General features: G+C 45.3%; 1 protein-coding gene across 1 annotated transcript in view; it reads right to left on the bottom strand.

Annotated features, from left to right (window-relative positions):
• FANCD2 (FA complementation group D2) overlaps positions 1–12,906 on the bottom strand; it is a 64,693-nt gene extending 51,787 nt beyond the window's left edge. Inside the window, exons 1-3 of the mRNA XM_069966487.1 lie at positions 12,820–12,906; positions 6,340–6,413; positions 5,702–5,836 (exon numbers count right to left, since the gene is read on the bottom strand). Coding sequence (XP_069822588.1) covers positions 5,702–5,836; positions 6,340–6,403 — 199 coding nt within the window. The 5' untranslated portion in view covers positions 6,404–6,413; positions 12,820–12,906. The remainder of the gene's footprint in view (positions 1–5,701; positions 5,837–6,339; positions 6,414–12,819) is intronic.
• Positions 12,907–13,900: the final 994 nt, after the last annotated feature.

Genomic DNA, 13,900 nt, shown 5'->3' with positions numbered 1-13,900 from the left:
ACACACAGCTGCACAGATCTCACTTATATAGTGAGGAAAATAAGTATTTGATAAACTGACGATTTTGAAAGTTTTCACACCTGCAAAGAATGAGGATGTCTGTAATTTTTATTGTAGGTACACTATACCTGAGACAGAATTTCTAAAAAAAAAAAAAAAAAAAAAAAAAGAAAAGAAAAAAAAAATTACAGAAAATCTATTGTAATGTTTAACCCCTTAGCGACCCATGACGTATCTGATACGTCATGGTGCCGCTCGGGGTGTTCAGAGCGGGGTCCCGCCGGGACCCCGCTCTGAACGGCGCTGATCCCGGCTGACACGTGCAGCCAGGCAGTGCCTCTATTAGCCGGCGCGGGTCCCGTTGCCGCGCCGGCTAATTAAGCCTCTAAGTGCAGCTGTCAAACCTGACAGCTGCACTTAGAGGCTTCAGATCTCACGTCCCTGGTGTCTAGTGGGACGGAGATCCGTTCTTCTGCCCGTGCCGGGCCTTAGCGTCGGAATGACGCTGATCCCGCCTCGGCAATAGATTGCTATGGCCTGCAGCAGGCCATAGCAATCTATCACCGATGTAATCGATCTTTGCTGTGTATATACACAGCATTGATCTCTATGAGAGATCAGTGCTGTCTATATACAAGTCCCCCAGGGGGGCTTCTAGTTACAGTAAAAAAAAAAAGTAAAAAAGTGTTTTTATTAATAAAAAATCCCCTCCCCTAATAAAAGTCCAAATCACCACCCTTTTCCCATTTTATAAATATAAATTAATAAATAAATAAACATATTTAGTATCGCCGCGCGCGTAATCGCCCGAACTATTAATTAATCACATTCCTGATCTCGCACGGTAAACGGAGTCAGCGCAAAAAAATTCCAAAGTGCAAAATTGCGCATTTTTGGTCGCATCAAATCCAGAAAAAATGTAATAAAAAACGATCAAAAAGTCGTATATGCGCAATCAAGGTACCGATAGAAAGAACACATCATGGCGCAAAAACTGACACCTGACACAGCCCCATAGACCAAAGGATAAAAGCTCTATAAGCCTGGGAATGGAGCGATTTTAAGGAACGTATATTTGTTAACAATGGTTTGAATTTTTTACAGGCCATCCGATACAATATAATTTATACATGTTATATATCATAGTAATCGTAACGACTTGAGGAACATGCATAACAAGTCAGTTTTACCATAGGACGGACGGCGTAAATGCAAAACTCCCCGAAATCAAAACAAATTCGTTTTTTTTTTCAATTTGACAGCGCAAATGATTTTTTTCCGGTTTCGCAGCATATGTTATGGAAAAATAATGCCTGTCATTGCAAAGTACAATTGGTTTCGCAAAAAATAAGCGTTCATATACGTCTCTAGGTGAAAAAATGCAAGCGCTATGGACTTTTAAACTTAAAATGGAATAAGCAAAAGTGCAAAAACGAAAATAGGCTTTGACCTTAAGGGGTTAAATAATTAATTAGCATTTTACTGCATGAAAAAAGTATTTGATGACCTACCAACCATCAAGAATTCTGGCTCTCACAGACCTATTAGTTTTTTGTAAGAAGGTCCTCCTACTCTGCACTCAATGGATTAATTGAACCTGTTTGTTTGATTAAGTGTGTGGACAGGTGTTTATTGCCTTATGCCAACACATGTCCTGGCTTGTTTGACGTTCGCCAATGACCACCTGGATCATCCAGAAGATGCTTTTGGGTATCCACTCTGTTTGGAGGAAGAAGAAGGATGACTACAATCCTAAGAACACAGTGCAAACTGTGAGGCATGGGGTGGAAAAATCATACTTTGGGGGTGCTAAGTGGACAGGACTAATGCACCTTATTGAAGAGAGGATGGCTGGGGTCATGTATCAGCAAAAGCAATGAAGACGGGTTGTAGCTGGGTCTTCCAGCATGACAATCAAATGAAACACACAGCCACACACAAACACACAGGCTTAAAATGTTTACGCAATTACATCATTTCAGAACAGTGGAGGGAACTGCATTTTAAATTCATCCATAGGGCAATTTATGCCTTTAAAGGACAACTCCGGCGGGACCCCCAAAAAAAAAAAAAAAACACAGACACACACAGACACCATACTCACCATCCCTCCGGTGACGATCGCCACTCCATTCGCCCGCCGTCCGCCTCACCGTCACCTGCGTCCGCCGTCCAGCGATGTCTCCTTCTTCCGGGTCCATGAGAGAGAAAAGGCTGCCAGCGCGCTTGCGCACCGGCAGCCTTTTCATTGGCTGGAGCGCATCACATGGCTTCCAGCAAGCTCAGCCAATCAGGGCTGAGCAAGCTGGAAGCCATGTGATGCGCTCCAGCCAATGAAAAGGCTGCTGGTGCGCATGTGCACCAGCAGCCTTTTCTCTCCCATTCACTCTCAATGAAGACGCCGAGAAGGAAGAAGACCCGGACCGCCCCCAGCTCTGACATCACCCGACACCAGAGAAGAGGACCGTGACGACCGTAATAGGTAATGTATATATTCTTTAACTTCCGGGGTGGGGGGTCGGGGGTCGGAAAGTGGGGGAAGGGGGCCAGACCGGGTATTTAACCACATTACAAAGTTATATAACTTTGTAATGTGTGTTAAATAAGCCAAAAAAATTTTTCGCCGGAGTTGTCCTTTAATTTTGCTTTTCCTGGAGCGCCTGTACATTATTTGAGAAACTGCCCTAAATGTGATCTAGCTCGTGCTGATCTGCTTCATTGTATGTGGTCCTGCCCGAAAGTCCAGAGAGGTTGGTTAGAATGTGTAAAATTCATAAATCAGATTTCGGATTTCCATCTCACTCCTGATTTGATGTGCTGCCTTTTTCATTATTTACCAACTTCACTACCCAGTGTCTCCTCAGGAAATACTTCACGCCGTGGTATGCATCTATCTATATTAGCATTCAAGAAATGCCTCCTACGACATTGGCTTGAAGACTCTATCCCCTCTGTATCGGAATTATCCAACCAGCTCAAGGATTTTCTTTTTGTAGAGAGGTTGGATACCCAACACACACCTGGTAAATGCTCCACATTTAGTTTTTTTCTCCACTTGGCGCAGATTCATTGAACGTGAATTATCTCCAACAAATGTTATGATGCAGTTCTGAGTGGTATAATAAAGAAGATATTCAAGGCACACTGGGCATCCTTAGAATACATTAGTGGGGGGGATTGGCTGGTACCTATAGGCCGTTGGGCCCATTTACTCTTGCAATAATCTTGTTTCTGGCTGCAGTTAATAGTTTATGTTTGTTGTTCTTATTCTGTTTTACTTCAGAATGATATACTGTTTTCCTACTAAATTTATGGCAACAATGATTTACTATTACGGTTCACTCCCATATTTACTATAAACCTAAAACATCATCTACTATCTGGAGATATTTTACATCTTTTCTGCAATTTTCATTGTTGCTGATATACTGTAAGCATATTATTTTATTGTATTTAGACAATATCACTAAGGTTCTACTATTGTGAGCAATGTCTGTAATCCTAATTATTATATCACATGCTCCTTTTGAAATGTTTTCTTGCTTTTGCCTACTTAATAAAATATTGTTAAAAAAAAAAAAAAGAAACACACAGCCAGGGTAACTAAGACGTGGCTCCAAAGAAGCATTTCAAGGTCTTGGAGTGGCCTCACCAGTCTCCAGACCTGAACCTAATAGAAAATCTTTGGAGGGAGCTGAAACTCAATGTTGCCCAGCGACAGCCCCAAAACCTGAAAGATCTGGGAAGATCTGTATGGGGGAGTGGGACAAAATCCCTGCTGCAGTATGTGCAAACTTGGTCCAGAACTACAGGAAACGTCTGACCTCTGTAATTGCAAACAAAGGTTTAGACGAATCTAACCTGCTGATATCTCCCTATTGCACAGGAGGCACTAAGGATAAAAGGTATGTCTTTTACCTTCAACCTTGGCGCCATTCCTGTGCACTTAGTCGTTCACTCCAAGGTCTGGTAGGACCATCAGAAGCACTGCCCCGTCCCTATAGTGCAGATCTGCCTTGGGCCGGCCCACCCTTTATTTCTTTCAATCATCTGTTTATTGAAAATTATCACACCAAATGCATAGGTACAACAAACCGCACTAGCAGGACTATATGGGTTACAATATACCATCCACCACAAGTCCAAAAGACAATCAGGTGTTTACAACTGACACAGGAAAAGGATCAATAACCCCCTTTACCATACCAGAAAATAAATCTCCCTTTTCCCATCATGAATACCATGGTGATTGTGCGCCCAGAGTCTAGTTCAGTAACAGGACCCAGCATCATGAGCAAGAAAATATAGTCTGCAATTTATCCCCGAAACTAACTAACCAGTAACCCCCCCTACCTCCCCACCTTCCCCTCTCATCCACAGTGATCACACACTATGTGATCCTCTTATTTGGAAGCAAAAGAAACCCTTTGCCTCTTTTTCTTTGTATCTTTCTGTTTCAATACGGTCTAAATAAAGCATATGGCTCATAACATGTAACAGTGATTTGTGACAATGTGGGAACTGTGGCTTGCAACCAATGCCTAAGTAGCAACCAATGCCTAATTTTTACCACCAGGAGGAGGGTGTGAATAATGAGTATCGGAGTAGGCCCACCCTTTCTAATGATTATCAATGGGGCAGGGGGCTGGCCGGATCATCGCTAGGGGGGGAGGGGCAAAGCTCCTAACAATCTTACCAGATCAAGGCTTAAACGACTAAGTGCATTGGAACAGCGCTGAGGATAAAGGTAAGAGACATACCTTTATCCTGGGCATATCCTGCACAAAAGGAACTTATCAGCAGGTTAGATTTGTCTAACCTGCTGATAGTTCCCCTTTAAATTCTATTGATTCAAAGACTGATTTCATGTAATAAAATGCTAAATTATTTAAGAATCATACAATAAGATTTTCTGGATTTTTATTTTTTTTAAAGATTTTTTCTCTCACAGTGTAAATGTACCTACAATAACACTTACAGACCCTCCATTCTTTGCAGGGTGAAAAACTTGCAAAACTGTCAGTGTATCAAATACTTATTTTCCCCACTGTACAAAGTGTTGTGGGATCTAATTTTCTAGTTTGCTTCTTCATTGTCACCACCACTGTATTCAATACATCTATTGTTTGCTATCATATATGTTCTTAAAGGGGTACTCTGGGCTGGGGGGGCTTTTTCGCCCACTGACTGGCTGAGTGGACTTTAAACGTCACGCCGCGTCAGAGACCAGGAAGCGGACGGTCAGCACGGACCTGAGCAGTGCGATCCGGGACTCGCCGCTGGAACCAGGGAGGAAGGGCACATCTTTGCCTTCATCCACCTCCTCCCCAGCCTGGAGTATGCCTTTAATTACACATACAATGTAAAGTAAAGTTAAAAACAAAAACAAAAAAAAAAAGCTTGCTGCTAAGATTTAGAAAAAATAGCTACTGGGCCAAAAAAAAAATCAGAACAAACATCCTAAGTGACTCCCAGCTAACATCTGGCCAAAAAAAAACATTTGCCCAAGAAAATATCATAAAACGAATATTACATTTTTGAATAGGACAAAAAGTGACCACCAGGACATCTGAAAGGTGAAACATGACGTGCTAGGATCACCACCTTTCTGCACTAGCAGACACCCTCATTCCTTCAGCCTGCCATTGCTTAGAAATTAGTCCAGAGAAAAAAAGAATAAAATAAAGCTTTCCTCCCTTACCGAGTTCATTTTGCTGCTCCCCAGACTTCAGGGTGAGTCCAGACGACTTCAGCAGCTGTGTGAATAGGTTGTCAGAGTCCTTTACCGAATCCTGAGGTTTACCCTTCTTACTACTCACACGTCGCTTCTTAATCTCTACAAAAGAAGAGCTCAGATTAAATAGATAGAATGCCAGCGGCCAGGGCAGTCACCAGCCTGGTGACAGTGGTTAAGAGGCAGACAAGAGGCAAATGATATATATTGCCTCCACACCAGTGGTGCCCTCCAGCTAATGCAAAACTACAATCCCCATCATGCCTAAACCACCAAAGCTTTGGCTGTCCAGGCATGATGGTAATTGTAATTTTGCAACAGCTGGAGGGCTGCAGATTTAACACCTCTGCACACACCCATGATAAATCCCTCCATCAATGTGCAAGGGCACACATAGGAGGAAGGTGCAAATACCATGCTTCTTCACATCTTTTTTTTTTTGGCCCAGTGTTGGGAAATGAGGTGTGCACAGGGGGAGGTGGTGTAAAGACGTCTACTCTTTAGCGGCTCCACCATGCACACCTCCACCATAAATTCTCCTGCAGGGAGGGGGAATCTGAGGTGCACATGGGAGGTGAGGGGTGATACAAGTGACCTGTACGCACTTGAGGCTCCGCCATGCTCCTCTTGCTTGTCTGGCTTCGATTGCCGCCGTTTACCGATCATCATTGTCTTCTCTCTGGTAGAGAAAGGTGAGAGGCAAGATGGTGAGTCCTGATCTCCCACATAGGGCTGTTTACCACGCTTAGGCTTCAAATTTCTAGTATATACCACAGTGCACCCTTTCACTGTAATGGACCAGACTAATGCTTTGTTTACACGGAACGATTATCGTTTGAATTTTCACAATAACGATCGCATTTGAGTGATAATCGTTCTGTGTAAACACAGCAAACGATCAAGCACGAGCGAGAAATTGTTCATTTTGATCTTTCAACATGTTCTCAAATCGTCGTTCATCGTTTGCTTTAAATTCCCAGATCGCTTTGTGTAAACAGTCTTTCAAAGATTCACCCTATGTGAAAGATGGGCTTAAGCGATCTTAAAAACGATTTTCCTTACAAATTTTCTAACGGTTTTTTAAAATGATTTATTCGTCTAATCGCTGATCGTTATAAAAAACAAATTGTTGCTTCAAAATCGTTAAATGATCGATTGGGCGAATTATTGCTTTGTGTAAACGCATTAGTGCACTGGTGACCAGAGCTGTGGAGTCAGAGTTGTTGAGTTGGGAAAAAAATGTTCCTTGTTAACCCCTTCACATCAGTAATACGTATATATAGGGTGCAAACACACACACCGTATATGCAGCAGATACGCAGCAAATACGCAGCAGATTTGATGGTGCAGATTTGATGCTATGTTCAGTTATTTAGATCTAATCTACTGCGTATTTGCTGCGTATCGCAGCAGTAGATACACTGCGTATACGGTGTGTGTGTTTGTACCCATACACATTCCTGACTGTGAAAGTGTTTTGATGTGTGCAGAACTGCTGCAGTGTGAGCGGCCCAGCACACATCAGTGCACCCGAAGCCGAGCATAATAACAGGCAGCTGCGATCCAGTCATTAACCTCATAGCGACCACTACCCAATGTGGCGTTTATGGAAGACACTGACTAATCGGGACCCGTTTACTTGTACTGACAGGTGGTGGTAAAACACTTACCTCCAGCGGGTCAGATCGGCGATCTGTAGATAGAGTCTGCTCTCAGGTAGGGAAGACTCTATGTAAAGATCAGTGCTAAGCTATGGCATAGCATTGATCAGTATATGCAGTCTAATGGTTGCATGTTTAACAGTAAAAATAAAAGTTTAAAAAAAGTTTTTAAAACTATTAAAAGAAAAGCTTATCAACCCACCCCAATAAAAGTTTAAAATACCCCCTTGCCCATTATATAAATGTAAGAGCTCCCAGTTTTTCAAAATTGTGGTGACTTGGTTTAAGAGCATTGTACCGTAATTTATAATATCACATATTCTGCTGTTTCTGAATGTTTGTTTCATCTGTTTTACATGTTATTCAGAACAATAAATCATTATTTTTGGGCTGTGGAACCAATTGTCTGCATTTCTATGATTTCTTATGGGAAAATTTGCTTTGGTTTAAGAGTGGATTTGGATTACAAGCACGGTCCGGAACGAATTATGCTCGTAATCCAAGGCACTACTGTATTAGAAAAAATTAATAAAAAGCAAAGAAAAATTATTTTACAACAAAATGATACTAATAAAAACTAGAGATCATGGCGCAAGAAATTACACCCCAACCAGCCCTGTAGGTAGAAAAATAAAAGCTTTTTGGCTCTTAGAAGGCGGGGAGCAACATTGCATTAATTTGACCTGGACATGGGTCCATCAATGACCTTGATCATGCGGGACGAGGCTGAAGTTGGTTTCTTATTCAGCAGTTTCTTATTCAGAGGATTTTTCTTTTTCCTGTTTTAGCCATTATTCTTACAGAAAATTGATAATATTCATAACCTGCTGTAACTGAGGGGCCCTGAGGAGATTGGTGATAAAAATGGCCCAAAGGACCCCAAGGTTGGCATAAAAATGGGCATCAAAGTGAAAACACAAAACTATGATTTAAAAATAAAATTGACTTAGGGCCACTGATCTCACACTGATAATACACAGAGAGGGATGCCCCGCATCACATCCAAGAGAGACCAGCCTGGCCCAAAGTGGTTCTGGGTATAAAAACTGGCATCAAAGTGGGCACATAGCCATTTTTTTCCTATTTTGTATAAGTAACAGGTGTTTTCAAAGGGTTAAATGAGTTCCGGCCACTGATCTTACACTGATAATACACAGAGAGGGCTGCCCCGCATCACATCCAAGAGAGTCCAGCCTGGCCCAAAGTGGTTCTGGGTATAAAAACTGGCATCAAAGTGGGCACATAGGCATTTTTTTCCTATTTTGTATAAGTAACAGGTGTTTTCAAAGGGTTAAATGAGTTCCGGCCACTGATCTTACACTGATAATACACAGAGAGGGATGCCTCGCATCACCTCCAACAGAGTCCAGCCTGGCCTAAAGTGGTTCTGGGTATAAAAACTGGCATCAAAGTGGGCACATAGGCATTTTTCATGATTTGAATAAGTAACAGGTGTTTTCAAAGGGTTAAATGAGTTTGGGCCACTGATCTCACACTGGTAATACACAGAGAGGTATGCTCCGCATCATACCCAAGAGAGTCCAGCCTGGCCCAAAGTGGTTCTGGGTATAAAAACTGGCATCAAAGTGGGAAGATTGGCATTTTTTCCTATTTTGAATAAGTAACAGCTGTTTTCAAAGGGTTAAATGAGTTCGGGCCACTGATCTCACACTGGTAATACACAGAGAGAGATGCCCCAGATCACACTGATAACACACAGAAAGGGACCCCGCATCACAGTGATACTACACAGAGAGTAGCTCCAGTGCTCCTAAGGGTCTAACTGTACAGTGGAGCAAATGCCAAACTGCACCACAACAGCATTGAGGATGAAGATAAGAAACATCACTTCATCCATGGCGTCTCCGCTGCAATAGGGACATATCAGCAGGTTACATTACTCTCGCCTCCAGAGAGTTCCCCTTTAAAGCCAGTTCACACAGAGAAAAATCGGTGCAATTCGGAGTCGGAACTCACCGCTGCTGAATCCCGCCTGCTTCAGTGATATACAGTCTGTCTATGGGAGGGATCGCGCACCTCCGCTCTCCGCTCAAACAATCTTTGAGTGGAGAGACACGGAGAGCAGAGGTGCGCGATCCCTCCCATAGACAGACTGCATATCACTGAGGCAGGCGGGATTCAGCAGCGGTGAGTTCCGACTCCAAATTGCGCCGATTTTACTCTGTGTGAACTGGCCTTAAAGGGGAACTCTCTGGAGGCGAGAGTAATGTAACCTGCTGATATGTCCCTATTGCAGCGGAGACCACATGGATGAAGTGATGTTTCTTATCTTCATCCTCGATGCCGTTGTGGTGCAGTTTGGCATTTGCTCCACTGTACCCTTAGGAGCACTGGAGCTACTCTCTGTGTAGTATCACTGTGATGCGGGGTCCCTCTCTGTGTAGTATCAGTGTCAGATCAGTGGCCCGAACTCATTTAACCCTTTGAAAACACCTGTTACTTATTCAAAATAGGAAAAAATGCCTATGTGCCTACTTTGATGCCAGTTTTTATACCCAGAACCACTTTGGGCCAGGCTGGACTCTCTTGGATGTGATGCGGGGCATCCCTCTCTGTGTGCTGGCTGTGAGATCAGTGGCCCGAAGTCAATTTTATTTTTAAATCATAATTTTGTGTTTTCACTTTGATGCCCATTTTTACGCCAACCTTGGGGTCCTTTTGGCCATTTTTATCACCAATCTCCTCAGGGCACCTCAGTTATGGGCAGGTTATGAATATGTATTTCTGTAAGAATAATGGCTAAAAAAGGAAAAAGAAAAATCCTCTGAATAAGAAACTGCTGAATAAGAAACCAACTTCAGCCCAGAATAAGAAACTGGCCGAATAAGAAACCAACTTCAGCCTCGTTCATGAAGGGGTTAATATATTTTATGTTCTATCAATCTAAGGACCTTATTTATTAAGGGTACAAACCCACTTGCCGGATCTGCAGCGAGTCCCCTTGCTGCGTATTTGCAGCGAGACTCGCTGCGGATCCGGCCCCTATTCTTTCAATGGAAGACAAAATCGCAGCAGGGATGTATATCCCTGCTGCGATTTTGTCTGCAGCTCGCCCCATTAACCCCCCCCCGGCCGCCAGACATTATACATTACCGGTTCCCCGTTCCTGCTTGCTTCGGGGCTCCCGGTGTCTTCACGGCCCGCCCGGCCAATCAATGCACTGCGGCCAGGGCAGCGCACTGATTGGCCGGGTGGAACGTGCCGGGAGCCGCCGAAGCAAGCAGGAGCCCGGATCAGGTAATGTATACTGTATCCTGCCAGCCCCCCTGCAGCCCCGATCGCACCATTTCCCCCAGCCCCCGGCCGCACGATCGCCCGCAGCCCCCGCCGGGGGCTGCAGGGCTGGGGGCAATCGTGCGACCAGTGGCTGCGGGGCTGGGGGCGATCGTGCGGCAGAGGGCGATCGTGTGGCCGGGGGCAATGATGCGGCCGGGGGCAATGGTGCGGCTGGGGGCTGGGGCGAGCGGGGCTGCAGGGGGACGGGCAGGATACAGTACACATTGCCTGATGCTGGCTCCTGCTTGCTTCGGAAGCTCCTGGCACGTCCCGCCCGGCCAATCAGTGCGCTGCCCCGCCGCAGCGCACTGATTGGCCAGGCGGGCCGTGAAGACACCGGGAGCCCCGAAGCAAGCAGAAACGGGGACCCAGTAATGTATAATGTCTGGCGGCCGGGGGGTTAATAGGGCAGGCTGCAGACAAAATCGCAGCAGGGATGTACATCCCTGCTGCGATTTTGTCTTCCATTGAAAGAATAGGGGCCGGATCCGCAGCGAAAAACGCAGCAAGGGCACTCGCTGCGGATCCGGCAAGTGGGTTTGTACCCTAAAACCAGAAAAACACTTTCTTACTTACATTTAGTAACAAAGGGGGAAGCATTTTCTCCATATATCTCTATTAGATAAGGGTGGTCAGGGGAAAGTTGGCGATCACTTTTTGGCAGTTTGTTTATTAACTGGAAGAGGTGTGTGTGTTTGTGTGTGTGTGTAGGGAGGGGGAGACTGTGCTGTTCTCTTCCTCAATGCTTATATATGAGCAGCAGTGTAATATGAAGTTATCCTGTGTAATATAGGAGAAGCTATAAGTAGGGTAGCAGGAAACTCCGTCCTCAATGTGGTGGTCTGGGAGAAGATTTTACTTTTGTTCAGTGTGCTATAGCTGCAGCAAGCTGCATGTGTTTGATAAGAGAGAGAGAGGGGCAGAAATCAAAGGGGTACTCTGGTAAACAGTGAAAAATCCAGTCCTATTAACCTGTTACTGTGCTTCCGCAGTGCATTGTGACAGCTCATGGTCCTCTACAGGGCTCTGGATACTGTGATGTCACCGCTTTACTCAGCCCGCTCAGCCAATCAGTGAGAGATGCTGGACACAGCTGCAGTCACTGACTGGCTGAGCAGGTAGTTCCTGTTGGGAATGTGGACGCTGACAGAGAGCTGATAAATCTGGGCCTATGGCTGAACCCTCTAGATCACAGGGATCTGGCATTGTTAGCAGTGTTTTTGTGTGTATGGTGAATATTTACTTAGAAACATAAAAGATTGTCAGCAGGAAAAGACTACCTGCTCCATCTAGTCTAGTTCTTAGTTGTTCAGGACATGGAGGCTGGAGACTGGCTGCATCCACTGCACACACAGGAGAATCTGCTTTATATCTTTCCTTATTGAGGGTATGTGCACACTGCGGAATCCCAACACAACACCCGTAAGCAGATTCCGCCATCCATCCAAAGAATGAGCAGGTTCACTCTTAGGGCGGACGGTGGAATCTTGCAAACCATAGAATGAAGCCTATGGGATCAGCGGAGATGCGCGTGGCCCGCCAGAGTCCCTGGGTGCGAGCTGCGGAATCTGCCTAGGGTGTTCCGTCAGGATTCCGCAGTGTGCAGGCACCCTCACTCAGAAGTTGCCCCAGGATCATGTAGGACATTACACTGAAGCTGCTGAGCCAGGTGTACACCAGTGTCATATATAACTCCCCAGTGTCTGATCGGCCATTTATGATGGTCGGTCCCTGATAGAATTGCTTGTGGCTGTATTCCTTCTCTCCTGATCATGTCCTCGGTCCCTGATAGAATTGCTTGTGGCTGTGTTCCTTCTCTCCTGATCATGTCCTCTCACACTGTGGGACTATAAGCAGGAGGACTGATGGCTGCATACAATCTCACTAAAGGTATATGATTGGGAAATAAACCAGGAGAAGTGAATGAGCCCGCCATGGTATATGTTGCCATTTCTGCATCTATATTACAGCAACAAGCCCTGGCCTGCTGATCCCTCTGACAGCTGTCACATCATGGGAGCCGGTCAGCACTAATCCTGCCCCAATACACATGTAACCAGGGCCACATATCACTGCACGTAGCCTGGAGACACAGCCCGCCTTGTCTGTATTCCACTCATCTCTTACCTATATGTGACTGGGAAGGTGACAACTAATATGGCCGCCTCAAGCGCCTCCAGCTGGATGATCCCACGATCCTTTCCCGCGCTCGTTCATGCTGTTTGCGCAGAGCCAATCGTTAGCCGGGATTCAGTCTAGCGCCGCCCCCAACCCCACAAAGCGAGCGCTGATTAGACTGCAGCGGCAGAACTACATTTCCCGTGAGCCCTCACGCCAATTCTATGTAATTGTCTCACGGGAGGGGGCACGGAGGGGTCCACGCCGGTAGTCCTTGTTTTGTTACATCTGTCACTCCCGGGTCTGTCAGAGAGCGGGAGTCACTTGTCGGGGTTCATGCTAGTCACAAGATGAGGGTCACTCATCAGCCGGGTGTCACTGTCCTGTCAGGGTTCTGGGAGCCATACACATCCTTCACGGATCAGGGTCCCTTAGCTGCGGGATGTCCGGGTGCTGCAAGACATGAGCTTATAGGAAGTAAATGGTGAAGGTCCCTCCTGACTGACTTCAAAACCATAGGGAATTCCTACAGACAGTGCAGGCTCCTACTTTCTAGAGACCCAGAAAGGCTGCCTACAGAGATCTATCAGTCTATGTGAAACCACTGTCCATAGCAGCCAATCAGAGCTCAGCTTTCATTTCACCAGTGCCTGTTAGGAGAGGAGAGATTCCACTAGTTTTTGCTTCACATAGATTGATAAATCTCTATATTAGTTATTTTACAAAGATCCTATCCCCAGATCAGCGGCAACTTGTGCACACAACTTGGCTGGCGGGGAGGTAGCCGGACGTAGATTTCAGTCTCCTCTGCAGCCGCCCGCCATTCTGGGCATGGAGTCATAGTGACAGGAAACATAAAGGGTGTGGAACGCAGCCCACCATGTAAAGAAGTGTGCCGGCCAAGGTTATGTACAGACGCCAAGAAAAAGCGTCTGATTGCAGAGCGGCTTCGGCCAGCTAAGGCATCAATTTATAGAAGTTAGGTTCCTTTTGCACCTAAAGATTCTCGGATGCCCATTGCTGCAAACAAGTGCTGATCAGTGTGATCTTGGCAGTTTTTCTGTGAAAAGGGCAAGACATGGGTGGTTGG

The sequence above is a fragment of the Dendropsophus ebraccatus genome, chromosome 4 (assembly GCF_027789765.1).
Source record: "Dendropsophus ebraccatus isolate aDenEbr1 chromosome 4, aDenEbr1.pat, whole genome shotgun sequence".
In the NCBI taxonomy this organism is placed as follows: Eukaryota; Metazoa; Chordata; class Amphibia; order Anura; family Hylidae; genus Dendropsophus; species Dendropsophus ebraccatus.
The sequence above is the reverse complement of the archived record's forward strand: the minus strand, read 5'-3'. Positions and strand labels throughout refer to the sequence as shown.